At 43.3% G+C, this 27,621-nt stretch overlaps 2 protein-coding genes and 1 long non-coding RNA gene across 3 annotated transcripts in view; all 3 read right to left on the minus strand.

Moving 5' to 3' along the window:
* Positions 1-1,639: 1,639 nt before the first annotated feature.
* lurap1l (leucine rich adaptor protein 1 like) lies at positions 1,640-6,119 on the minus strand. Its single transcript, XM_029454761.1, has 2 exons — positions 5,814-6,119; positions 1,640-2,984 (listed from the first exon to the last, which is right to left on the minus strand). The coding sequence occupies exons 1-2, from the start codon at positions 6,033-6,035 to the stop codon at positions 2,607-2,609; spliced, it is 600 nt and encodes a 199-aa protein (XP_029310621.1). The 5' UTR covers positions 6,036-6,119; the 3' UTR covers positions 1,640-2,606.
* Positions 6,120-7,497: 1,378 nt separating this feature from the next.
* On the minus strand, positions 7,498-11,123 carry tyrp1a (tyrosinase-related protein 1a). The gene is made up of 7 exons (XM_029454760.1): positions 10,769-11,123; positions 10,114-10,436; positions 8,872-9,076; positions 8,598-8,765; positions 8,020-8,199; positions 7,774-7,920; positions 7,498-7,685 (listed from the first exon to the last, which is right to left on the minus strand). The coding sequence occupies exons 1-7, from the start codon at positions 11,121-11,123 to the stop codon at positions 7,498-7,500; spliced, it is 1,566 nt and encodes a 521-aa protein (XP_029310620.1).
* Positions 11,124-11,590: 467 nt separating this feature from the next.
* The window catches only part of LOC115023605 (uncharacterized), an 87,778-nt gene continuing 71,747 nt past the window's right edge, over positions 11,591-27,621 (minus strand). The window contains exons 2-3 of the long non-coding RNA XR_003834026.1: positions 12,329-12,383; positions 11,591-12,259 (exon numbers count right to left, since the gene is read on the minus strand). This is a non-coding gene — a long non-coding RNA (uncharacterized LOC115023605). The remainder of the gene's footprint in view (positions 12,260-12,328; positions 12,384-27,621) is intronic.

A 27,621-nucleotide genomic window follows, 5' to 3' on the forward strand; every position in this document is an offset into this window, starting at 1 on the left:
GTCCATTACTGAGGGTCATTACTGAGGGTCATTACTGAGGGTCATTACTGAGGGTCACATTACTGAGGGTCATTACTGAGGGTCTTACGGAGGGTTCATTACTGAGGGTCATTACTGAGGGTCATTACTGAGGGTCCATTACTGAGGGTCACATTACTGAGGGTCACATTACTGAGGGTCATTACTGAGGGTCACATTACTGAGGGTCATTACTGAGGGTCATTACTGAGGGTCACATTACTGAGGTCACATTACTGAGGGTCATTACTGAGGGTCATTACTGAGGGTCAATTACTGAAGGTCATTACTGAGGGTCATTACTGAGGGTCATTACTGAGGGTCATTACTGAGGGTCATTACTGAGGGTCATTACTGAGGGTCACATTACTGAGGGTCATTACTGAGGGTCACATTACTGAGGGTCATTACTGAGGGTCATTACTGAGGGTCATTACTGAGGGCCACATTACTGAGGGTCACGTTACTGAGGGTCATTACTGAGGGTCACATTACTGAGGGTCATTACTGAGGGTCATTACTGAGGGTCACATTACTGAGGGTCACATTACTGAGGGTCATTACTGAGGGTCCACATTACTGAGGGTCATTACTGAGGGTCACATTACTGAGGGCCACATTACTGAGGGTCATTACTGAGGGTCCACATTACTGAGGGTCATTACTGAGGGTCATTACTGAGGGTCCATTACTGAGGGCCACATTACTGAGGGTCCATTACTGAGGGTCATTACTGAGGGTCATTACTGAGGGTCATTACTGAGGGTCACATTACTGAGGGTCATTACTGAGGGTCATTACTGAGGGTCACATTACTGAGGGCCACATTACTGAGGGTCATTACTGAGGGTCACATTACTGAGGGCCACATTACTGAGGGTCATTACTGAGGGTCCACATTACTGAGGGTCATTACTGAGGGTCACATTACTGAGGGCCACATTACTGAGGGTCATTACTGAGGGTCACATTACTGAGGGTCATTACTGAGGGTCCATTACTGAGGGTCACATTACTGAGGGCCACATTACTGAGGGTCATTACTGAGGGCCACATTACTGAGGGTCATTACTGAGGGTCACATTACTGAGGGTCATTACTGAGGGTCATTACTGAGGGTCATTACTGAGGGCCACATTACTGAGGGTCATTACTGAGGGCCACATTACTGAGGGTCATTACTGAGGGTCACATACTGAGGGTCACATTACTGAGGGTCATTACTGAGGGTCATTACTGAGGGTCATTACTGAGGGCCACATTACTGAGGGTCATTACTGAGGGTCATTACTGAGGGTCACATCACTGAGGGTCACATTACTGAGAGCCAGCCATTACTGAGGGTCATTACTGAGGGTCATTACTGAGGGTCATTACTGAGGGTCATTACTGAGAGCCACATCACTGAGAGCCACATTACTGAGGGTCATTACTGAGGGTCATTACTGAGGGCCACATTACTGAGGGTCATTACTGAGGGCCACATTACTGAGAGCCACATTACTGAGGGCCCCACACAGTCCGACCTCATCATGAGATTATTCTTAATTTAACGATCACTATGTTTATTCAGATTGCATCATGCGTTTCTAAAAAGTGAGAACTCCACAACAGTCACCGTGATTTTCTTTTTTTGTATTAAATTACACAACGTGAGAGGAAAATCACAATATATTATTTCATTTCCACAACAAAATTAACAGCAATCAATAAAAACAGTTTCTTTCAAATGCAGGCTGAAAAAAACAAATACAAAAACAAATAAAGAGTTTAAAGCTGACACAACAAAGTTACGTACAGCAATGTGAAGCTGGCAGAGAATACACACGTGTTTCCCATATGAGCGTATCAATCGTCTTTAAGACTATCAAATGGTTTCAGTCAAGCATCTGTGCTTTGGACAAGCTCTAATCTCTGGAGTTAGTGTGAACTCCCATCAGTCAAAGCATTTAAGTAAATATAATTAAAAGCTTAACATTTATAGTAGGTGGTGCTCAGAATTTGGCATGGAAGCAAATTGCACTTGCTGCTTAAACACTTCAATTTACCTCTTTAAACGCTTTACCCACCTGAATCCCTCAGCATGAAATGTCCAATTTTCCAAATGGCTGCTAAATCCTAATCTACTCCTTCAGTGAGATCAGCGGATGGTGCTTGACCTAACATAACGTGGAATTTACACAGATTAAAAAGGACATTTGCAGTTCAGCTGCTACTTTTAATCCTCCCATCTTCAGTCATTTTAGTCTTCTAACTGAAAATAAACTGCTGAGGTAATGGATAAGTCCACAATAAATACAATCTTTAAATCATAATAGAGCACCTTGTTAAGTGAATTGACCTGCACAATAAAATATAAGACATAAAGAATTGTTACGCAGTTTTCTCTTGCACATTAAGAGGCAACAGTTTCATGAGGTGTGTTTGTAAAGAAGCTGTTTTCAAGGTGAAAAGTAACATTTGGTGACGAGAAAATGTGAAGCATGTGGGAAAAATAATCGGACAGATGTGTTAACTTGTCAAAGTGAAGAAGACATTTTTTAATCTTGCTTCACAGAATATCTCAGTAGTCTGTGTTTTGCTCATCATTATCCAAAGCAGTAGTATTCATCTGCTTCCACCCTGAGTTTCAGAGGCGATGTGCTGAAAGCATCGCCATCAATCACCGTTTTATCCACAAAACAGTCGAGATCGTCGTCCGGAGTATCCTCTGCAAGAGTGTCCAAGTAACTGCCCACGGACAGACCGTCCAGCCCGTCACTGTTCCCGTCGCTCAGGCTGTTGAAGCTGCCTCGCAGCGAGGTGCCGTCCTGGCTGTCTGACAGGCTGTACAAGCTACCTGTCAGGCTGCCCTCCTGGCTGGCCACGCCTCCTTTGTCCTCGATCATCCAACGGATGGACTCGATGCCCTCGTTGATTGACATGAGCTGCTGCATCAGCTTCACGTCGATGGCTCGCAGATGTGCCTGTGAGTTGGAGAAAAAGCATCAGTCAGGTCGCAGTACTGAAGGAAGATCCAGCATTTAAAGATAGTTTGATATTGACATGTGCATTAAATATAAAACAATATGGGGGAAACAGCTAGACTGGCTCTGTCGAAAGAAGCACCAACCGGCACCTCCAGAATCAACAAAGATTAGTTGTTTATGGAGACTATTCTTGGTAAGGAGCAGCAGATTCCTGGAGACCGTCACTGTGTCCTTCCACTAATCTGAACCCACTGCAGCCTTATAATAAACAGACTGCCACTGACATCAGTGAACGCAGCGTGGCGAGTGTAAAACAGAAAACGGTGGACGCAGAATGTCGCACTGTCCAGGAGAAATGAACGTACGATTATTTCTTTGTGGAAGTAAAAGGCCAGTGTGTCTAGTTTGTGCGGACGTACTTGCGGTGATGAAAAATAATCTCGAGCGTCATTACTGCACGAGCTGAAAGGACGAGTGCGTTTGGATAAAGTTAACGCTCTTCGGTGGAGTTTGGCCCAACAAGCAGCTCTCTGCAGAGCGGAACATACAAACATGGAGAGATAGAGAGGTAAACCACCACACCAAGAACAGACTGTTCCACCACTGCTGTGCAATTATCACTGCCATTTACAATACTCACTTTATTTTCTATCAACCACTTGGTACTTAATTATAATTGGTATTTAATTATTGTTTACTGCCTTTTTACTTCATATGTTCTTTTTCTGTGACAAGATACATTTCCCCGTTGTGGGACTAATAAAGGATTTCTGATAAAATAAGATACATGGATAAAAAAGTTGTTTTTTTGCATTTAGCATAAAAGAAAGGTGACATGAATGGGCTGTGTCTTAAAAAAAAGTTGCAGAGGTTTATGAGTTCAACAAGTAGTACGGCCCTCGAAGGATGTTGTAAAGGAACAGGATAGGAAAAAGGTTTCCCACCCATGATTTAGTAGCTTTTCTGGAGCTTTCGGTCATATCACATGGTTTTCATTAGCAGATTGAACCTCGTGAGAGCTGAAGGTTTTCAGAAATAAATAGAACTTTTAATATCTACAATTCTATAAAAACTGGGATAAAATGTCAAACTGCTGATGAAGATCATGTGATATGAAGGAAAGCTCCAGATCAGCTACTAAATTAACCTTGTGGTGAGACTTGTATGTTTAGACTATCTGGCTTCCTTGTGCACAAAGAGACGTGACCATGTGGCATGAAGGATGTGCACTGCTCGTGTAAAACAGCACAGCCAGGATTGTGAATGATATGCAGACTACTTTACACAGTAAGGCCATTGAGTTACCTCCCATGACACACATGCCATTGACTGGGGGTGGAAGTGGGCAGCCTATGGGGTCAATCAAAGGGATTCCCCTGTCTGAGTCGACCGGGTGACGAGCTCTCAGTGAAAACAGCTGGAACAGCCGGTTACATTCAAAATGCATGGAGGCAGAAGACAAACAGAGCAGCTGGTGATACAACAGCCTTCATTTAGCTCATATAGCTGCCGGTGTTTGTTTTGTGAGTGGAACCGCCCGCTTTACACACACATGGAAGCCGAGCAGATGGAGTCGTATTGCTAATAAGATGGCATCACTGGGTCAATATCACAAAATGAGTTTAGGAAACACAATTACTGCCGCATAATGTCCCCTGAAACAAATAACCTTTCTGGGAACGACACATTTCAGCTCATTTGCTTCTTTGATGGGCTGTAGATTATTTTAGCCTCGATGTAAACATTTAGCTAAACACAATAATGTTACTAAAAGTGTGTGTGTGTACACCACACCAAAACAGAGCAGTCTAATTGGATTAGTGATTACGCTGTGAAGGGAGGGAGACACACAAAGCTCAAGACGGCCAATATTAAAAATGAGCCGTCTAACAACAAGAGGCCACTAATGGCTTTACACTAAATGAACTTTTAACTCCATTACGCCTCATAAAAGCACAATTCAGTGATGGCATGGCTGTCAGGTTGAGATACAAGCAAATGAACCGAGGTGAAGGGGTGAACACACTAAATGAGTCAGTCTCTGTCACACAACTGTAGACCCATCTACACACACTGTGTTGGTCAGCTGGTGATGTAGACCCATCTACACACACTGTGTTGGTCAGCTGGTGATGCAGCTCCACTACAGGCGGCACAACTCCTCACCATCTGCTCAGGAACCCTAATACCTCTCATGACCGTACTTTAAACCACAGGGGTTTGCTGTGGCTTCAGTCTAACAGGGATGACATCTGAAGATGAATTAATCTTCAAGATGAGTGCTGGCAGATAAAACTATGAGGTAATTACTGAGGTGAAGTCTGCAGGTGTGAATGTCTCTCACACACCTTTATAAAGACAATAAAACACAACACCCAGCAGTGCAGCTTTGTATTTAACAACCCATGTTGATACTAGACCTGGTTTGCATCTAGCATAGGCATTTGCTCTCAGGCTTGGTTACAGTAGAGAGAGCACCATGTTAGCATAACTGACATTAAACTATGCGAAACACGCTAGCCTCATATAGTCATATCTAAGGTTGTGGTGACATTCACAAGGTTTGCAGAATAATAAACAGTGTGGACAACTGTACAGTTAAGAATAGGTGACATAGCTTGTAATTACAATTATTTGGCTTGCTATTTTCTACTTTTTTTTTTTAACTGTGAGTACTTTGTGGTTTCTGTACGCCTCTGACAATAAACTGAATATCTAAGTTGTCCTCTCGGGCTATGAGTATGTAACAACGTATAAAACTCCTCAAAAGTGACTGGAACACTTAATAGCTCGTTTATTAAACAGGACAGAGAAAAATAAGCTCACCATCTCTTGTTTGAGGAACAGCATTTTGCTCTCCAGTCTCTTCAGGTCCGCGCTGTTCGCATACAGAGAGCAGGGCGGTGAACGCGGCGCTGCGGACCTCTCGTGCGGCTTGTCGTGATGCTTCCCTCCCGCCAGAGAACGGACGAGGCTGTCGGGGACCTTCAGCCCCATTTTAGTCTCGATATCCTTCAAATCAGGCAACACGTTGTTATCCGCGTCCATAGTGGCTCGTGGAGAGATGCCGCTGTGTGAAATGAGCAGCACGAGGAACTTACACAGCTCAGTTTGAGGGGAGGCGCGCGAGAGCCAAATCCAAAGAGTTTATGAAGGTGCAACAAGCGCGCGCTACTCAACTTTATTCCAGCAGCTCACAGACAGACCTCCCACCAGAGAGACCCTCCCCCTGAAACCAGACACCGACAGGTGAAGGGACACCGACAGGTGAAGAGACGCTTCAGGATCATTAAAGCAAATATGTCAACCGACAAACGTCCATAATGTGGTGCGCGCGACAAGATGTTCCTCTTTAAGTTATATTGTTATACTATTATTACTATTCCTTATATATTTTATGAAGAGACTCTTATTGAGTCTTTTGACATTATTTTGTATGTGTTTCAAAATCATAATAAAACATTTGAAACAAATAAATAAATAAAGTTTGTGGCAGTAAAAAATAATAATACATAATATAAATCACGAATGAAAAGACAAACCCGCCCAAAACACATGCGTGCTGTATAAATGGTAATATATTATATAAAATAAGTTGGGATTTCTTGTGTAAATTAATATATATTGTTGGTGTGTTCATGTTTTATTAACTTTAATGTCGCCCAGTGTCAGTGTGAAGTCGAACAGACCACTGTGTGGGCTTACAATTTAACCATTTAAATAATTTGGCATGCACAGATCCAACAAGTATACACGTAAAAACAGAATAGGATTAATGACCATTTCACATAGATTTAATTAACAGACAGAATCTGCATATGGTGTGGTACGCAGCTCAGTACGGTCTCAGGACTACAACCTGTGGACTCTGCATTTATTCGTTTATTATTTTATCACATTTATTAATTACGTTTCAGCTCTTTGGGATCAATTTACCAATGTATGTTTCTACAAAGAACATAACGTTTCTCTGAACTGTTGCACCCCCTTGTGGGCGTTAAGGCTCAGTGACATGGGAGAGTATTTATATATATATCTAGTGACTACTAAACATAAAGTGTTACAGACTATGAACATGTCAGAACTTGAAGATGTTTTAATCGATTATTTTAAATGTGTTCCAAAAGGAACAGAACATTTTGAATGTCAGAATCTAGTTCTTTACAGCTGATCACCACGTGGTGAACATCAGACAGGAGGCTCCACAGCTGAGACCGACACTCACAGCACCACCTGGTGGCGTCACCACCACACCACCACACACTGTTCTCTTTATTCAATCACTTTTTCAGCTTTTCCCAAAATCTGAAAATCTTTGCAAAACCAAACTGTGCATAAGAACTGCACAAAGCTTCACCTCTCATGAAACAAGGAGTGCTGTACCTCTGGAATATCTGTAAAGAAAAATTAACTACACCAGCTTTGTTTTTGGGACATAAATGCAGCCAGAAGATGACTTCCTATCACGTTGTGCTGAGTCACTGTGAGAGTAAAGAGAAGGCTCGTGACCCTAAACTACAGATTGGCTTTTGTTGTCGTCGTAGCGCTGGTACTGATCCCCCAGCAGAGGCTGGTGGCCCTCCATCTTGTAAGACCTGGAACGCACGACGCATGTTGTGACGGCGAAAATGACGGCGACGAGCACGAGGGCAGTGACTATTCCCATGGTGATGATTTCAGTCAGAGTGAAAGCTTGAGCTGGAAAGACAGAAGAGGATTATTACCTTTGGTGTCTTTCCTTATCTAAGATTGAGAGCAGATACATAAAACTTATCTTAATGAATACCTGGCCATGTAGCTTCATAAGAGTAACCGAGGTTTTCAGGGGCGGTCAGAAACATCTCGGCGTTCGTCACGGGAGGCCAGAAAGGCACCATGTTGTAGCCTCTGTTGTGACCTATGGGGGCATTCTCCTCCGGATACAGAGTTGAATCTGGCAAGAAAATATTTCAAGTTAAAAAGCTCATTGTGGAAACTATAGAGCAGTAAAGCATGCATGTGTTATAAAGTAAACAAGTGTTGTAATAAGAACCTGGACTGTGTCTCCTCAGCCATTCATCAAAAATGGCGTCGGTGTAGGTGTGCAGCAGCACGAAGATGGGGTCGTTGGGCGAGAGGTGAGTTTGTCCTCCTGTCCCGTTCAGGAACAAATGAGCCAGGTTGTGGAGGCTCCTCACCATGGGGTCGTAGTTCCCCTGGGGGGCACTGTAGCCTGCAGGAACAACAGCAACACATGAGCAACTGAACTAAACCATCATTATTTAGTAGTTAGTAGTGATTACAGACTATTACAATTACATTAGTATTTATTAACAGCTTATTTTTGCACAAACTATAACATTTTATATTCTATATGAATTATTATTAATAATATTTTTTTATTAATTAACCATAAAACAAGGTATTATAACCATCAGTTGCAATTTAATATTGATAATAATTAAAGTTAATAGACGGTTTACAAACCAATTAAGAAAGTGTCTCAAATATCTGATCCATCATCTATTTAATGTTTGTATATGTTTTATTATACAATAATGTAATGCATGTAAATAACAACTAATAAGACATGAACATTATTTGTTATTGCACGTCTTTGCAGTCTCTCACCTTCAATAGTGTTCCTGAAGCTTTCAGAGGAGGTGGAGTAATATGGCGGCGTGTCGAAGGCGTTGACCTGCAGACAGTCGGCCACGTCTTGCGGCTCTGGGAGGCGCTGCACCATCGGTCTGTTCACATTTCCTGCCGGGTTCCTTCTGATGGGAGAAGTCTCCGTGTCTGGAAGGAGACAGGAACCAGATGAGACGAACTACAGTAACGTCTCTGCACGTAATGAACCACATCGCTGCAGGGTTTGTCGTGGAGAGTAAACAATAAGTCTTACTGTTGCAGATGGTTCCCAGTGTGTCATAGTCTTCCACGCTCTCACATATCACCCTCCACTGGGAGAAGAGGGAGTTGGTGCTCAGAGAGTTCATGTCAAAGCTGCTCCTGGCTCCCATCAGGTCGTCTGTGCAGATGTCACATGTGCTTCCCCCGATGGCGAAGTTCCAGTAGGGCAGAGCGAAGGAAGAGTCCTGCAGCATGTCCTGGAAATGTTTGTGAATGTGCACATCAAGACATGAAGTGGAGGCTTTATCTTATTATGCTGCAGACACAGCATGTAATGCCAAAGTATCCTTTAAGTCTCATGTTGTGATGGAGTCATAATGGACACAATACATTTATTTATTTTAATATTATCATTTTCACACTCTGGGATTTACTTTAAAGTCAGTCCAAGCCTGAATAAATCAGAACAAATGCTTCTTTAAAAGCCTTTGTGGAAACAATTTCAGGGAATCTAATCACTTAATATGAAATATAATATAATATGTCTACATTAGGAGAAACATTGAGAATATATGCGCAACCAGGACATGGATTAGTATAAAATTATGATGGATTTAGAACATTTCTGGAAAGAAAATAATGTGAAGCTCATCCAACTTTCTTTTGTCTGACATAAACACATAAAAGTAAAGTTAGGAGTAGGAGCTGGTGTATTTTAGTCATATTAACGTAGTGCATCCTGATCCTGCCTTGAATTATGAGCACTGTCCCTAAAACTGTGGCGGTCAGTGAGTGTGCAGTAGAGCAGAACATACCTGGGTCTAATTATGGAGCCATGACCATGAACCTACTGAGGTCTCTGCAGGATGGATATCATAATTATTCCAACTCTATACTTGGGTGCAGTTTCATAACTCATCTAACAACAGCTCTGTTGTTCTTTTCTACACACCATCTCTAAATTCATAGTGCTGATCAAATCGAATCTGAAACGCATTAAATCACATTTGCACGCTGCTAATCTATTACAGCGAGAAATTGCATGGCCAGTGTTAGTTTACTTGCAAATACAGTCGTGGTGAAACGCATTAGGTGGAATAAGCAAGCTGGGGAAAGACTAGATGAGTTGAAGAAGGCTAATAATACATTAAAAATGTGCATAAACAATCCAGATTTTATTCTCAAAGATGTTTCTTTGGCGCCCCCCCAGGCGATGTGCGGTAACTACACATGTGTTTATGCATCTCACTTCACATCCAAACACTGCACAGTAGCTGGGAGAACAGTATCTCACCTGCATGTCTCGCTCCAGCTGCAACAGGTGGAACCTGTGCCAGGTGACAAAGCCAGGCCCCTCGTGAGAGAAGTCCACTCCCCCGAAACTGGCCTGGCCCGCGCCCAGGAACGTCTTGCTGACGGAGAAGTAGTGAGTCCACACGAAGTAATTGTAGATGGTGATGTTCTCAAACTGCATGGTGCTCCCGTCGGGCCCGAAGATCTCCTGGTAGCGCCGCGTGGCGATCACCAGGTCAGGGTGCACCGTGCGCTTGGCCTGATCCAGCGCGTTCACGAACGCGCGCTTCTCTTCCGCGCTGAGCTGCATAACGTTTCTTCTTACTGGAGGATTATAGCAGAGGGAAAGTGGATTAACTCAATCAGTCATGCGTTAATTGGGGATCAGTTTTTAATGACTGAGAAAAGAAGTACAGAAAATGTGCGTAACAGGCTGTTTTAATCAATTTGTTTTGTAATCTAATTGTTTTTCTAAATTTCAGTTAGTCATTTAAATAAATATTGCTAAAATAATCTGGTTTTGCCCTTTTCAAAAATATTTAACTCCAATGTGTCCAAGTGCCAATGAGCACAGCTACAACTCCACACTTGCTAGCTATGACTTCTCCTTCATTAAGACTCATTATAAGTAAACAATAATATCAGGACGCACTCACCGATAGAAACTCTCTGGTCGCAGTTGGCCCCCGTCCAGCCGTGTCTGCAGCGGCCGCAGTTAGCCCCGCTGAAGTTCCCGTTACACTGACAGGTGCGGTTGAAGTAACGGACGGGCCATCGCTCCCGGTCATCCCGCCCGTCGTGCGGGTACTGAGGGCCGTGTGGACGCGCGTCCACCGCAATGGACACGCACTGTCCGCGGGCCGTGCTGGAGCCACACGGGTCGTTGTTGAGTCCGGACGGCGACGGGCAGCACGCCCCAGTTCGGAGCCCTTCAGGGGTCACGCACTCTCTGGGGAACTGAGCGCTCACGACCACCGCGCACACCAACACCAAACAACAGCACTGCCACATCATCCAAAAACGGTTGCCAAATTTTACGCACGGCTGATTTGGAGTCAGTTTGACCAACTGATGGTTTACCTGCAAATATGCACTTCAACCAAGACTGTATCCGAGCTGAAGGTGCACCACTTCTACACAGCAGGAATGACTTTCTCCGTCACTAACTAAGTGTGTGTAAAACCTCCCTCCAATGTGCCGGACCCTGCTTCCACTTCCCCCCCAGCCAGTGAACAGTCTTAAATACCGGATTAGCGCATGACTCCATCACATGCCAACACACACCATCACATTTCCTCCTGGGGATGGAGGGAGAGGGGAGTGATGCTCATGAACGCTGCTATTCTTCTAAAACTCTCTGGACTCCAACACTAAATGTGAGGAAGTGTAATTACAACAAAACTGTATCGAACAGATTAAATCACAAACGATAATGAATGAGCCGGCCTGGCCACAAACTAACGCTTTATGAGCTCTATATGAAAATTAATTCGTTATGAAGTCGCCTTTTACAAATGTCGCCCCTGAATGTTAGTGGAATAAAATAAAAAGCTTGGTGCTGAAGCAAACTCAGAAATACAATATGAGTCTTGTTTATGTTTTCTTGCACTTGTGTGTGAAAATCAAACATAAAAGCACTAAATAACCAAAGATGTGATATTTTAAATATCCTCCCCCCCACTGTACAGAATACCAGGATCTAATCTTGAAACGCCTCGGAGTTTCATGTGTCCGTTAGAATCATCATCTTTCTGGTCATATGACTTCTCAAGGAGGCCTCCCCACAAACGTTGCCTTGCAAAGAGAAATAAACTCTTTATTAGGAGGCGAACAGTGTCCTCTTTGTAGTCTGCAGTTAAGTATGGTTTATCTTCCACCTGAGTGCCTTTGGATGTGCACACACATGGTCCCTCTTCTGAATGATGATGACTCCAACATGACATGAATGCAGCACGGGTAAACGTCCACATCTCTTACACTCATACAGGTTGAAATGATGTTGTTTTTCACCTTCAAACCAAAGATGACATGATGCCATCATCTGGGTTATTTCTTCAGACTCCACAGCAGTCATTACATCGCTGCTTGTCCAAGTTGAATTGGACTATTCTTGACTGGTAAACTGATGTCAGTGAGATTCATTCCAGCTGAAAGTGGAGTCACAGTGTGTTCAGTGAAAGTCTCCACTCTCCTCTCCTCTCAGCTTGTTTTCTTACCTTTTCTATGAGCCGTCTGCATCATTCATTCTCTCTGTTTATCTGCTTCAGTGTTCTGAAGGTGAAAACAAAAAAAGCCTTTCATTAGTTTAAATGAGCGGATCCCAGCTGCACACTCTGCTGCTACAGTAACCTCAGTGATTAAGAACAATTATTTTCTATTATTGTTAACAAAAGTCACAGAGATAACCACAACGAGCTGGAACATACGGTGAGATCAGGAAGAAAGCTTCTTTCTAAAACCTCCAATCTCACACTCCTTCCATCCTTCACTGCACGCTGCACTGCACGCTGCACTGCACGCTGCACGCTGCACTGCACGCTGCACGCTGCACTGCACGCTGCACGCTGCACTGCACGCTGCACGCTGCACGCTGGGAACAACAGCTGTTTGCATTATTGTTCAGATGCGTTCTGGTCATTAGATCAACAGACTAATAAGCAATCTGACGTGTCACAAATGCACTCAAATGATGGTGTACTCTCAGGAGACACACACACACACACACACACACACACACACAAATAATAGTTTTTTTTATTTAATTTCATTTATTTGTGTTTTTCTTTTAAAATGTTAAATGTTTTTTATTTTATTTTAATCTACAGATATATAAAATAGATTTAAATTTTTTTATTTACAATATTTTCTAATAAGTATTTTCATTATTTTATAAAACATTATGGTCTTTTAAAATAATAAGCACCACACTAACACTTCAGCACTGAACTTTCTTGTACTGTTATACAGTTTATATCCACTACCAATGAATCTGGTGTGGCTTCACTTCCTGCAGAAGTTCTTTCACTTCACACCGTTATAAGAACACAGGTTCAAACAATCCTGCGGTTTAGGAACACGTCATGAATCGGACTTTTCTTAAGAACAACCTTGAGACATTAGTGAATATCGATGGAACAGCCACTGAAGCAGCAGCGTTGGATCGGTGTGAGCAGTGAAACAGCCCCATCGCACGGCACTAAATTCACTTGAGTAAACCCAGTTTACATAAAAATAACAAACAAGCACGTAAACCATAAAACCAGATGATCCATCGTTTAAAACGTCGCCCTCAGCAAACATCCCAACAATGCAGCACTATCAACTCTTTAATGTGAAAGTCAATGATTGTTAACATGTCATGTGCTTCACGCTGGTTATCTTTACTCCAGCCTGCTTGTATCGCTTCATAATTAGGGCGTGATGGCGAGGATTACACAAAGCTAGTGCTAAGCTCGTTCTCATGGAGAACGTTTGAAAATACAGAAACATTCCTGATGCAGTTCCCAGGTTCCCCTCGAGAACCGTGAGGAGATGTCATTCTCAGAACATTTAATCACCGTTAAAGTCTCCGTCTACTTTATACGGCTGTTAAAAACGGTAAGAGTTCTAATCATCAATTATTTTGCTCTAAATTAATTACCCTATATCATCAGCATCATAGACTTGGAGGTATTTAAGAATCCAAAGAGCTGTTGACCTAGAAATGCACTGCAGTGCTTTACAGTCTGAGAAGAGGAGCCAGAATCTACTGATACGTTTTGTACAAACGTTTATAAACTTACCTTCACAAAAACGGAGGCTGTAATCACCTAATCAAACTAATGTTCTCTGTTGCCATGGACGCAGCGATTCATTTAGTCGGTAAAAGATAATTCTGTCAATTATCTTTATGTGGATGCATGTTAGATTAGTTTGAGTGTAAACAAGAGGAATCAAAAAGGTCAGAGGTCATTTCACATGGACATAAAAAAAGTACTCTTTAACTAACTTTACTTGTTTAACTTCAGTAAAAGAAGTAGTTAGTAATTATTACGCTCCTCTGTTCGTCCCGTGACCTCCCCCCCCACCCCCCCAGCTGTGGGTGCTCACGCATGTGTGTGAACAAAGCTCGTGCAGGAGAGAAGATCATGTGAGAAGATGTGACTCGGGCTTAATGGTAATCCTTGCTTTTGGTGAAACGACACAATGGGAGTTGATAGGAGGATGCTGGAGGGCGCTACACTCCCCCCCCCCCCCCCACACACACACACACACACCTACATTAGCTCCTGTGTAAATGAGTAAACATAAAGACATGTTTCTCTATCTGAAAGAAAGAGTCCCACGTTGTTACAGCTCGAGGCGTCTGAATACTGTAACCAGCTGACCCGACTCATGCAACACACACTAAGATACTTTCCTTACTTTAAAGGACGACTTCGCCCCAGAATGAACAATTGTACATCGACTCATCCCGCTGTGTTACAACAGCAGCAAAGCTCTGTGAACACACCCTGCAGTACAATACAAGTCGCATGTTCATTACTGCACAAAACTAAAACCTCAGGATATAAAACTCCTGCGTAGATAGTCTCACTGCGTCAGTGTCCTCAATAGTCGTTATTGATTCACCTCAGAAAAGAATAAAACCTTTGTGATATCTTACATTCTTTCTAATTTCCTGTGTTTCCACTCAAGTTTTTTTAATGCACATATATGGAAACACACCTGTTGTTGAGATATTCCAACATTTCATTTGGAGGGGTTGTTTGTTCAGTCTGGACTAACAAGTGAATTTACAGAGTAACCAACAGATACTGCCAATCATAAAGTCATTTATAACAAATAGTTTGATCTCAGGGACAAATACTCTTCTTTGTATTGCAGGTAGAAGATAAGACAGGAGTTACTGCGATGTGATGCCATCTTCCAAACCTTCTAACTAACAACTTCATTAGAAGAGCAGCTTATGAAACATGTTGAAGATGCTGTTTGACTTTTACAGAAAGTTCACTTCCTAATTGAGCTGGGAGTGAACGGAGGTCTATCCTGCGGGACTGTCTGCTGACGGAGGGAAGCAGGCTCATGACCGAAGCTCTGGGGGAGGAGAGAGAGTGTGTGTGTGCTGAGTGTGTGTGTGTTTCCTTTCTTAAACTGCATGCATATCATAATTTGCATACAGCAGCAGCCGTAACAGCGAAAAACAATGAGAATATGTTTTTGCGTGGCGTCTCAAATGAAAAACTAATGCAAAGAGCAACAATGTGACACGAACACACAACAGGTCTGTTAACTCACTGTGACTTCTCTAACAGATATTTGCGGCGGTCACAACCGATTTATTTGTGCGGAGGAGAAATCAATTTGGATCCTTGAATAGTAAAAAAAAACAAAACATTTCATTAACTTTCACACCGTATAAAGAATAAAGAAACACGCCGGGGAATAAGGGAATTGATTTCTAGTGCAGAAAGCATAAGACTGTGTGCTGGGGAAGATAAGAGACCTTTCAACTATACAACTATTAATTCTCACAACAGTTTTTCTTCTGTGATAAACAAAATAACAGTCAAGATTTGCTTCCAATGCAAATGAGTTGTTCAAATGCAACTATCACTTATACAAATTCAACAGGTAGCTTATAAACTGAGTGAAAAAGCTAAAAAGAATATGAACAAACCAGCTTCACATGGAAAAACGCACCTGGACACTGCAGGTGTAATACCGTTAGAAACCAGTAGAGGACAGTGACATCTTGTGTAAAGATTTGTAGCAAGACGAGCCTCCATGTGTGTTCAGACCTTTCTGAACTCCTCAATCTTATAACGTACCAAAGTTTAAAGATCTAAAACATTATATTCACATATTCACATTGCAGGACCGACACCTAAACACTGGGTGAAGAGACATGTGAGGAAGAAGAGGCAGGGCCGTGGCGAGTTCACAACTTTTAGACGCTGCACTTCACATCAGTTTTGCAGAAATACAGAATAAGCATTTTACATTCGAGTCGGAGAGAACTTCATTTGTTCCGCCAGCGAACTTCTCAGAATGTAGTGCCAGCTGGAGGTAGACTGACACGCTGATGAATAGCAGGAGTTAGTCCTTCAGATGCAGGCCTCCGCCAATATCGGGAGACTGTCTACTTAGCACATGCACCAGCATCCTAAATCTGCTGCTTTCCAATACCAAAGCACTTCAGGTGATTTACATAGCAATAATTTAAACAGCAGAGGTGCCGTGACCGGGCGTTAGCAATAAAATAGTGAGATCTACCGCCCAGACCGCTGCTACCACTTGATTGCTTTTTAACAGTCATTAGTCTTGCGGGAAACTCTGGAAAGGGCATCATTTTTCAGTCAATCTTTCACTCGACTTCACAGATATGTTCAGTGATGTATGAACATGAGGGAGGATATTGACAGGTACTGTAAATGGGAGAGGTGAGGGTAATTCGGCGGGAGCCGGCTGTGTCACAGATCATCGCTGACAGCAGCGGTAATTAGTGAGGAACACGAGTGTTGCTCCGGGATGTAGCAGCGAAACAGCTGGGTTGGAAGGTTGTGCCAGCCTCGGCCAATTAAAAAGCTGCACAGAAGTAGATGATGACAGGGATGGAGGTGAAGATGGAGCTCATCATTACTGGGGAAACACTTTTCAATGAACCTGGGGAAGGAAAATCTTTTGGATTTCTGACCATCTGTGGACAAACAAGGCAACATCCACGAGGCCTGGAGGCACGTCTGATGAATAAACAGAAATGTTATCCTGCAGAGATTATTGTTTCATTCCTGAATCCTCACAGTAATTCAGGTCACGGCGTCTGTGATCGTATACTGTGATAGTGGTAAACAGATGAGACAAAAGGGATTCATTGGGACATGGTGGACACCACTTTGGGCGCCTCGACCCAAAGAAGACCTACGGGGAGATTCTGTGCCGACGTCAGATGCATGCACGAGGGAACGCTGTAGTTTGTTTGCTCCCTGAGTGCGAGTCTTTTCCGATGCGTTTATCACGTATGCATCGCAGTGAAGTTAGACAACGATATATTGTGCAGCCCTTCTTGGTATAATTGCTAACATCTTTGTCACCTCCTGCATCAAGTTGCACAATGTTGCCATCACCTTGTTCCATCTCTTCTTCAAACACCCTCATTAGGTGTCCCCTGGTGTGTTCCTTCTTAAGACCTAAAGCCTTCAGTCCCCGGGAACAAAGGGACTGAAACAAAGACGGGCTTTCAAATTCCCAGATCAGGATTCTACTGCGACTCTTTTGGACAGATGCTGAGCACAACGAGAGAACAATAAATAAATAAAATAAATATATATATCCCATGATTTACAGTAGGAGTCAGAGTACAGAGCACCCTCCCTGTGTGAGCGGATGAGAGTCAGGCACTGATGTGGAAAGACTCGAGCACGTTGCCTGTCAGGGTGAGGCATGCATGAACAATATAATAAATCAGAAATGAGCTCCTGACTCCTGCTGATTATCGTCATCGTTGAGGTCTGTACATCTCATATTCTCTTTGTGCAGAGCCACGTGTGGGGGTGATGCAAGTTTTAGTGACTGATACCAACTTTTCACAAACGTACCCACAATGGCAACACGTTAATTTGTAACCCACACGTGAGTGAATCCGCTTCCTCTCTTAGGTATGTGCTGGAGTTTTCCTGAAGGAAATTAATTCAGCACAACTTCTTAATATAGACCTGCATTGATCTGTTGCTGGTAGAAACTTTGATAACAATCCAACCTCCAAACACAAAAGAAAAGCAAAGCTTCCCGGCGTTAATGATATCACCATGGCTGTGGGCTTCTTTCTATAAATACAGAACACTCGTTAAATTTCACTGTGACGGGTGATGTAGATCAGACAGCCAGGACTACTTAATGAGAGAGAAGGGAAACACAAGCACTAACCTAGAGAGCGGGTCACGCTAGTTTCTTATTGTCTCAAAGGAAGCATTCAGTAATATTTTACTCTCCTCTTTTCTCACAACTGTCCAGTAAATTCATTCTGAAGCAGCAGAAATCCAACATGTCTGCATCCTCACATCCCAGATCCTTCATCTCTCCAACACTTGCAGATGTGATGAGGTGCCGGCTAACACGTTTTACCTGCCACCGTCTCCTTGCACCTCATTCGGTGGCGAGTCATTTATTAGCACTCCATTATGCCGTGTAGCCAAATGTATTTCATTTGTTATGCGTGCCGGGGTGACAAAGGTGGAAATGTTCTTGCTAATTTAATGCCTATTGAGACAGAAAATTGGATCTTCTTCGGGGAGCCGTGATGAGCGTCGTGATGCCCGAGCTGCCAATTTCTTTCCAAGATTAATTAAAATGAAATTTCCCAGGGACCTGCGACAGTCGCACATCTCCTGTACATATTTCTTCATAATTGGAATCACAGCGAGTCTCTGGAGGAGCTGCGGTTTCTGGGATGTTTCAGGGAACCAGCAGGGATTTGCTGAGGTTCGCACCGGGGGGACAGTGTGATCGTGAAAAAACCCACTTTGAAACACAGGAACATTGGAAATAGAAAGAGAATATGTCACTCCTGCAAGCAGGTGACACAGAAGACTTACAGGATCGTTGTGGTAGAAACTCCAGCAGTGGAGATGCAACAGGAGCAGAAACATACATTAGCTGTGGTGGAGACTCATAACTAACAGGAGAGATGCTGCATTACTTAATATGCTGGCACAGCACGAACACAACAGCAACAAGCCATAACACTTTCAAATTGGGGACAGGTGTTCCTCTTTCATGTGACTGAGTGCTCCTCTACACTTTCAGGATCCATTCAAACAGCAGCTCTACAGAAACAAAGAGCGGTTGCACCACAGGGGGTTTAGTTTACCACATTTATTTTTCTTTTTGTCACTTTTATGTGTTTCAGAAAACAGGCCCTCATCAGTGGAACATAACAAACCTGAGACAGCCTTCACTTTTATTAAATTACAGCGAGAGGGTAAGCAGGGACGCAGACCTGCGTTAACACAGCGCTACGTGTCGTTACCCCCGAGACGATGACATTTCTAAAAGTTTGATCATTTATGCCTCAATAGATAACTTGGAAATGAATAAAGTTCAGATGTACTACTCAGCAACACACAGGCTGGTTACAAACTACAGATGTAGTGGGTTTTAGGAGGCTATTGAGCTGCATTATGGGAAATGTAGTGCCCACGTGAAAGACTAAATGGTAGGATTTCTTGGCCTGTCTAGACCGTGTGCTTTTGAGATCTGCCTCTCAGCAGAAACACCAGAAGCTTCCAGCTTCTCAAATGTAATAAATGTTTACAACCAGGTGACAGCTGCAGTTCACTTCAGTTCAGATCTTACTTTAACAATAATTCTCTATTTGGATCTTATCTTCATTGGGTTTTCCTTCAGCTATGAGAACAGTGTAGATCAGGAGCATCACTACAGTGAGGCACCCTGGGACAATTAGGGTAATCATTTTACTGTTTGCTTTCATCTTCTCTTACAAATCTGAGATCCAAGCAATTAACTTGGGGAGCATCGGATCGGAATCATAACCAAACCTTTGAAAAGAAGATTTAAGTTGTGCTCATTGACCAGTTGTATCACAGAGAACAAACAATCCAGAGAGAGAGAAATAAGTAGAGCACGATCCTTCTGTTCCTTCGCTCACCTTTCATCCATCCTGTAATCCTTAGTCAGAAGATCAAGCTGCTCTCTTACCTGGCGAGCTCGACGGGAGCTTAAGTGTCACTGGATGGATCTGAGACCTGAAGCGTCTGCAGTCTGCTAATGTTCTTCTCTTTTTACTTGGCCAAAGCAAAAGTGTTCCTAAGGTAAAGACGGGTTTCTGTGGGAATTAAGGGCTTTTATAAAATGACAACACACACACACACAGACAGACACACACACACACACACACACACACACAGACAGACACACACACACACACACACCCCGGAGGAATCTGAGCCAAATAATAATAAACAAGAGGAAGCTAACAAGAGATAAGAACACAAACAAAGAAATGCAGACTGTCGCAAACAAGCCTCCAGATGAATTACAGTCGGAGTGATCCGTGCTGAAGGAACGACGTGCCGTCCTCAGACAGTAAATTAAAGCGTGTAACAACTAGAATTACTTTTACTAATTAAGGTTTCCTAAGTATATTTCTCCTTCACCCGCTGAATACAGCAAACAAAGCAACTAAATATGCATCATTTGTTTTACGTGTTCAGGTAAAGTTACACATTCAGTTACATTTTATAGAAATATATATATCTTTTGCAGCAATTCATAATTTTCACGAGACTTCAAAGGGAACGCCAAAACAAAGCTGCCCTTCACTGCCACGACGCCAGCTCTGCTTTCACCACACCGATGACCAACATGCCAACAGGTTGAATGCACAAAGTGAAAAGGAGAGCAGCCCGTCTGTGACTCATCTCACCTCGCTGATCATAAAACTAAGACTCCACAGAAACAAACTCATCCAGGTGATGATCCTCACGACTGGAACTACTACTGTGGAAGTAATTGCTGCTACCTTGGCGTGTCCTCTGCACCTTCAGGTACCATCGCTGCTGCTCATTGTTCTGCAACAAGCTGCTGTATGAAGATGAAGATGAAGATGGCCAGAATGATGGGAGCTTCTCATTATGCATATATATTTACTATCATTTAACTTGCACTGTTTGAAGTCTCAGATTCTCTTTGTGCTTGCACTTTCCTGATATCATTTTTAAAGATGTGTAGCTAGTTGTGTTGTTGGAGCCTCAACATTTCACATAAAGAACTTGAAGAGATGTATTTTTACATTATATTTCACTGATGATGATAATATGAGACGTGAAGACAACTCAATGGAGGCTGGTGTCCTAAACCTGTGTGTGACACACACAACTGGCAGGTAGGGGCCATTATTCATGGAGCCTTGGGATCCTCTTTTTATATAATCTGGTTCTGAGGGAAACACTGTACCGCGCCGCAGCCACTCAGACATCAGGCGGCACAGCCTTGACGCTGAGTTGAAGCAACAAGGACACGGAACAGAGCAGGTCGACATCTTCTGGGAGGGCGGCAGACTGAACACACCCTGACACGGGAGCGACGTGGCGTTTTTAAAAGAGACTTTACTGCCTTCAACAAAGTCTTGTCCTCATTCCACATGTTCCTCTCCGAGAAATGTTCCCTGCACATTCAAAATACATACACAAGTGGTCACAATGACGCAAACACAGACACGCAGGCACACCCACTGCTACTTCAGTGAGAGACAATACCCCGTCTGTTCTTCACATTTGGGCCGCTTACATAACCAACTGTCGTGAATTATGTAATACCCCCCATTATTAATTTTTAAATGCATCTCTCTTTGAAGCAACTATAATTGGGCATTTATATGTTTTGTGCCTCGTCTCCGAGGTATCGACGCTCTGTGACGTTCGGTGGCAGCGAAACAAAAGTCTCCAAAGCAAGAGCACACATTTCCCCTCATTGCTATGTGGCTCAAGAATACAGGCCGGGTCTCTGTGATTCAAACTAAAAGCAGGAGAGGTTTCATCCTGGAGGGACAACAAATGTGACAGGCTGCTTTTTCTTTTGCACCCAGAAAGTTGAGCAGAAAAAAGCAGACTGAAGTGTATTGACTCCGCGGCAGCTGTCACGAAGCTTTGGCAGCTGCTGTTAAGCTTTTGCGTATTTTGATAGCGTTACATTGAAGGCTTTAGCGCCACGGAGCAGGTGTGCTAATTTGCGCAACAGTGAGGTTTAGTCGCTGCCAAATTCGTCTCAAAATGTTCCCTAATGTGGAAACTTTGCAAAACATTTGCAGAGCCCACGCACAGGCCTTTGCAAAGCTTTCATCAGAACACTAAAGCTCCTCTTCCCTTTAAAGGGTATGCAGCAAGGTAGCTACATTCAATAGTCTCATAATTACAGGCAAGACTCTATTAGGTATTATGTTTAAATATCTTTATACATAAGATTAAAAGGAGAAACAAACTGAGGTCATTGCTCAACAGCTGAACTACATTTTGATTAGAAATGTTTCTTTTTATACTATCTTGTGAAAAAAGTATAGAAATGTGGTGCAGCTCTGACAATGACAGTGGCTGTTTGAAAAGATGTGCTACATACAGTACACCTAGGGCACAATGTCATAGTGGGACTCAAAGAGATGACACTTTATAATACCAACGCTTTCTCAAAACCAATTCTGCTTGAAAATCTTCTATTCAACTAAAAAACTTGACGAGATTGCACTTCTCTGCAATTTCTCTGACAGACTCAAAAGAATGTATGGACAATATTTGCAAAGATCATTGGATTACAATTTGTTTTTTATGATTCGAAGGGCAATCGGAGAGAGCGCAGACTCCAGCCGAGGCTATTTCAATGAGTTAAATATAATGAACAATAATGCATCCGCTTCAAAATGTAATGAGTTCTTCCTCGGTCCACGCTGCAGCCTTCAACCAAGTTTCATGAACATCGGGGGGCCCGGTGGTTCTCCTGTAATCCTGCAGAAAACACATCGTCCTTAGCAGAGCGACGATGTTCAGGTGAGCACACATTAAAGTAAATCAACGTTCAGAGAGTGCGAGAGACATATTTGTGTATTTTTCTGGGATTTGTTATCAACAAAAAAGTAAATTAGGACTCTGGATTATACAATCCACAGTGCGCTGTGACGTGGCCGCTTTCCTCACAGGGATCATGAAAGTTTCATCAGCGTTGGCACAAAGAGAGCACAAATAAATTTTTCATCACCGTCTTCATTCATCGTGATCATGTGAAGTCAGAAGCCCTGAAGAATTCACAAATGTATACAAACATGACTCCAGAGGCTCTCGCTGGAGCGGTGCAGGAGGTGCGTTGTAAATGCTTGATGATTATCTCCCCAACGAGCAGCATGTAAGTAAATGTAATAACATGTAAGACGCCAGGCCTTCTCCTCAGACTTGACGGGGAGGGAAGACTCCTTCACCCTACCATTGATCAGGAATGTGCCCGGTACGGCGCGCTGCCCTTACATCTAATTAAATATTAAACCTTTTATTGGCTCCCACAAAAGGTATTTGTAAATACATTTCATGCCAGCGAAAGCATCAAAGATTCCAAATTCCCCTCCTGACACAAAGTAGCGGTTATTGCCCCCACACACACACCCCCACCCAAACCATTTAGGCGCATTTAGAATGATGAAAGAGGATGGAAATTGCCTGCGATGGCTTCCAGGAGAATGGATAGTACACACATCTCATTCTATCTGTGAGAAATGATATGTTCCCAACGTCTGAGCATATAAAATGAGCTCATAAAACAATGCGATGTTTAGGGTTGCCACAGTTTACAGTCATTCTGATGATCAGATAAAAGAAAGACGATGTTTTAATGAACTGTTTTATTAAAGAAGGCTGCACAAATTGTACATTGTTGTACTACCTGGTGTGTGTGTGTGTGTGTGTGTGTCCGTCCTGCAGGAGGCGAACACGCCGTCAGTCATAAAGAACAGGTGAAGAACATTGTGCATGTCTGTCCTGACATGGCACCTTAATTGATGGTCCTGCCTGACTTGAGAGGATAAATCACAAAGTCCATCATCAATACAAGCGCCAGCCATCAAGTCATAACCCCAGCCAAAATAAATGGAGGGGAGCGTGGTATAAAACATATATTGGCCTTCACTTGCTTGGTATATCTATAATTCACAGGCATAAATTATACTGCCTCAGCATCGGGCTGTCCCTTTTCGTTTACGGGCAGGCAGCTGAATAGATTCTTCGTCAGTGTGAAGTTCTCGTGACCAAACAGCAGATGGAGCCCCTAGCATTGGCTTCATCTGCAGCCCGAGCCACGCTTCCACCGGAAACATTACATCAGTGATCTATTTTTGCCCCTCCAGCTCTGTATCATCACCATTACATGCCATTTATGTCATTAAGGTTGGTGTGTGTTTGTGTGCCACAGTGTGTGTGTGTGTGTGTGTGTGTGTGTGTGTGTGTGTGTGTGTGTGTGTGTGTGCTCTGCTTCAGGTTCTACAGAGACAGATACAAAGAGGAAACTAAAGAGTGAAAAAGATTCATTTCAATAGATCATTGGAAGCACTGCAACACATGTGGGTCAATTAGATGTATTTGTCAACCCCAATTTATATTGCATGTGTCCCTCACATCACTTGGGGTTAGTGAGGTTCAACTGTTGACTGCTGTCCCTCTTTGTTGATGCAGTTTGTCTGCGTCTGGGGCATAATGTTGTCATCCTTTCTCAGACTGTTTCCTTTGACATATGTCACTACACTTTGCTTTTTTTTTTACTGATGCACCAGTGATTTGGACGCGTGTTGCTTTGAAAGACACGCACTGAATCCCTCCACTTCTGTAGGTCGACACATTTGTTAATTGGCATCCATGCCAATATGATTGCATCGGTCTCGTCCTGTGTTTATGGACTGGTTTAAAGCTGAGACGTATTTACATTTTATCAACCTCGCCACGAAGAGCAGGAATTGATCTCCACTGTACTGTGACAGAGCACTGGTGCCTCCATGTTTGTTAGCCTGAGGAGCACCATGGGACATGAGCACGATGGGAGATGACATTTAAGAAATTTAGGAAATAAATATATAAATAAAGGAAGTAGTAGAAGAGGAAGCAGTGTGGAAAGCTTCTGGCCTGGGTGCCGAGGCATGTGCGGCACTTCTCAGCGCTGATGATTACTGCGACAGCCCAGGAACCCTGTGTGTGTGTGTGTGTATGTGTGTGAGGGAAACCGTTGGCATTTTGAGATTTCTTTAGCAAAGCCTGGATAGAGTGGGCTTACAGCTTGTCACATGCTTGGGAAATGTTGCACCACAAACAAACTAACAACTGGAGCTGCTACGGCTGCGTGTGGGACTCTGCCAGTGTAGACTCCACACATCCAAACTCTTTCTGTCCTAAACATCCTTACTCACAACCTGCACAAGAAGTTCTTTCCCTGACATTTGCACACATGCACACACACACACACACACACACACACACACACACACACACACACACACACACACACACACACACACACACACACACACACACACACACACACCTTCCCATAGCAGGCCAGATTGCTGTGGCTGAAGATACGTGGTGGAATCATCAATCACAAGAGCCTCCCTCTGGTCAAATCAAGTTTGTCCCGGTGTGAACAGAACGCAAAGCCAGCCGAGCAAAGACAGGCCCTCGCTGGTTGGCTGGCGCGAGGGGCATGCCGGGGCTTTTTCCTGACATCCAGAGGCATATCAATCTGGTGGCAGATGGATGGACGGACGGTGATTAGGACAAGGCTGTGGCTTCTTGAGGCCAACTGGGATGCAGCTTCCACTGGTGACGGATTCCTCCAGTTCTTCAATCCACCCTGCAGCGCAATGAGAAACAGCTGGAGGGATGGAGAGCTCATTGTTCAAGCCGCATCCGCTCTCTGCAAACTCCACCTCCGAAGGAAGGCTGGCTCTTTGCCTCAACAGCTCATCATGTGGCAGAGTTATGGCGCGTGATGATTAAAGTGACCTTGGGTAGTTATGGAAGTTTAGAAAAATGCTTCCCTGTTCAAAGTTAGGAGGCAGAGTCATGTGGTTGGACCTATTGAGTCCGGGTTAAATCATTTCTGAAATATGACCAAGAGCTTCCAATCGCCTTTAGAATGCTCCATTCAGTCCACAGCCACATTCACACAAGCCTTGAGCAACAAAGCTGCTTTATCAGCAACGTAGCTCATTCACTGCTGCTTTGCACGGGAGCTGCAGAGAAGTACTCCCATGTGGTATGCATGTTACCAATTCCTCTCCGCATTCCTCTATTTGTCAAGGTCAACAATTCCATCGACGTGGAAAAGAAATCTGGGCTATAGCCGTGTTTGAGCAGCGGGATTCGGGGAAATGAGAAAGCTGAAGTGCAGCTCACGAGTGTAATTGGTCTCCTGGCATCTTCACACAGCGCTTGATTAACATGCCTTTGAAGCATTCCAGGCACATTTTGCCCACAGAACAAAGAGAGCAGATAATGATGATCAGAAATGTCTGAATTTCTACTAGTTATTGACAGACAAGGTATTTGGAATGTGTCGGACATCCCTCTTTGATGTGAATTGATAGATACGCTCAGTCCCTTAAAAGGTGCAGTTATCTTCAAAAAGCCAGACAGGATGAAAAAGAAAGTGGTAGTATTTGGGGTGAGCAAGAGTAACATTAATATTAAGGATGTCAAGCGAGGACAGAGAGCCTTTAATGCCGTCTTTACTTAAATCAGTGTCTGGTTTCTCTGAATACACCAACGAGTGTTGATTAATACCCGCAGTAGCTCTGCTCCTCCACGACACACCTGAGCATGTACTCACCAAACAACTGAAAGACAACCTTTGACCTTTGACCTTTGACGTATGAGTATTTAGTCAACTCGCCTGATCAAAGAGTCGCAGAAAGAAGAAACGATCATCTTCTAACTGCTCCAACATATTAAGTAATCCTTCAGGGTTTTGTATTTGTGCAAAAATAACACATACATTTTGACACACTCCTCCCCAACATGAAATACTTAGAAAGTATTCTGATCTACAAAGAAAATCAAAAGTCATGTAGCAACTTTATTTTTTTATACAAGATGCATTCAATCAGAGCCGGCTGGAGGACAGCATGGAATCTCATTTCAGCGACACACATTTGTACTTAGAGGTGCCTGATTGAACCACAGCGCTCTAATGTTGGACCCCGCGCTGCTGCGCTGGAGCAGTTGGGGGGTTGAGTACTTTGCTCGATAGCGTTTCTACTGCTAGCTTTTGAGGGATGTGTCAGCCGTTGATTTCCTCCATCCAGAGGTATAGAAACACCACGCGACTCTTTGTTTCGTGATGTTTCCGGTCATCTCTTTGCTCTTCTGGATTCCTTCTTCTGTCATTTCTTTCTACTGTTGTCGGTTTTGGTTAATTGTTATTTTAGTGAACTAAATGTCACCTTCTACCTCGGGTGGGAGATGCCCTACGCACAGCGGCAGTGATCAGAGCAGCGATACTCATCTGATCTGAAGCCTGCTGTTCACTGATTCTTAAAACGGACTCCCAGAGAGTTCAGTGGATCGGCTACATACAGGAAGTCCACATAAAATACAAGAGTGTGATCACAGACTGCTCAATCAATCCATGCAACGGAAACATCTCCACAGGTCGAGCAAAGCAATCTCAACGTATCATCACAAACACAAGGCTGTAAAATGCGTTTGGGTGCTTTCGTCTTCACAAAGCCACTTTTCTTTTTTGTTCAGTGGAACACCTGCACCATTTGTCTCGGTTGTTGTTCCGAGCAGAAGGAGGAAATCTGTACTCGTTCAAACAAGAACAACAATATGCAAAATCTGTTCAGGGGTGGAATTTCCATTCGAGGCACCTTATTACGCAACTATGTTATTTATACGTGCTTTTAAACTGAAAAGCAGAAACTAAAACCATCTCAACCTCATACAAATTAATTGTTTCCTGTGCTTCGCCAAACATCTCCTTAATG

This window comes from Cottoperca gobio, chromosome 18, assembly GCF_900634415.1.
Source record: "Cottoperca gobio chromosome 18, fCotGob3.1, whole genome shotgun sequence".
In the NCBI taxonomy this organism is placed as follows: Eukaryota; Metazoa; Chordata; class Actinopteri; order Perciformes; family Bovichtidae; genus Cottoperca; species Cottoperca gobio.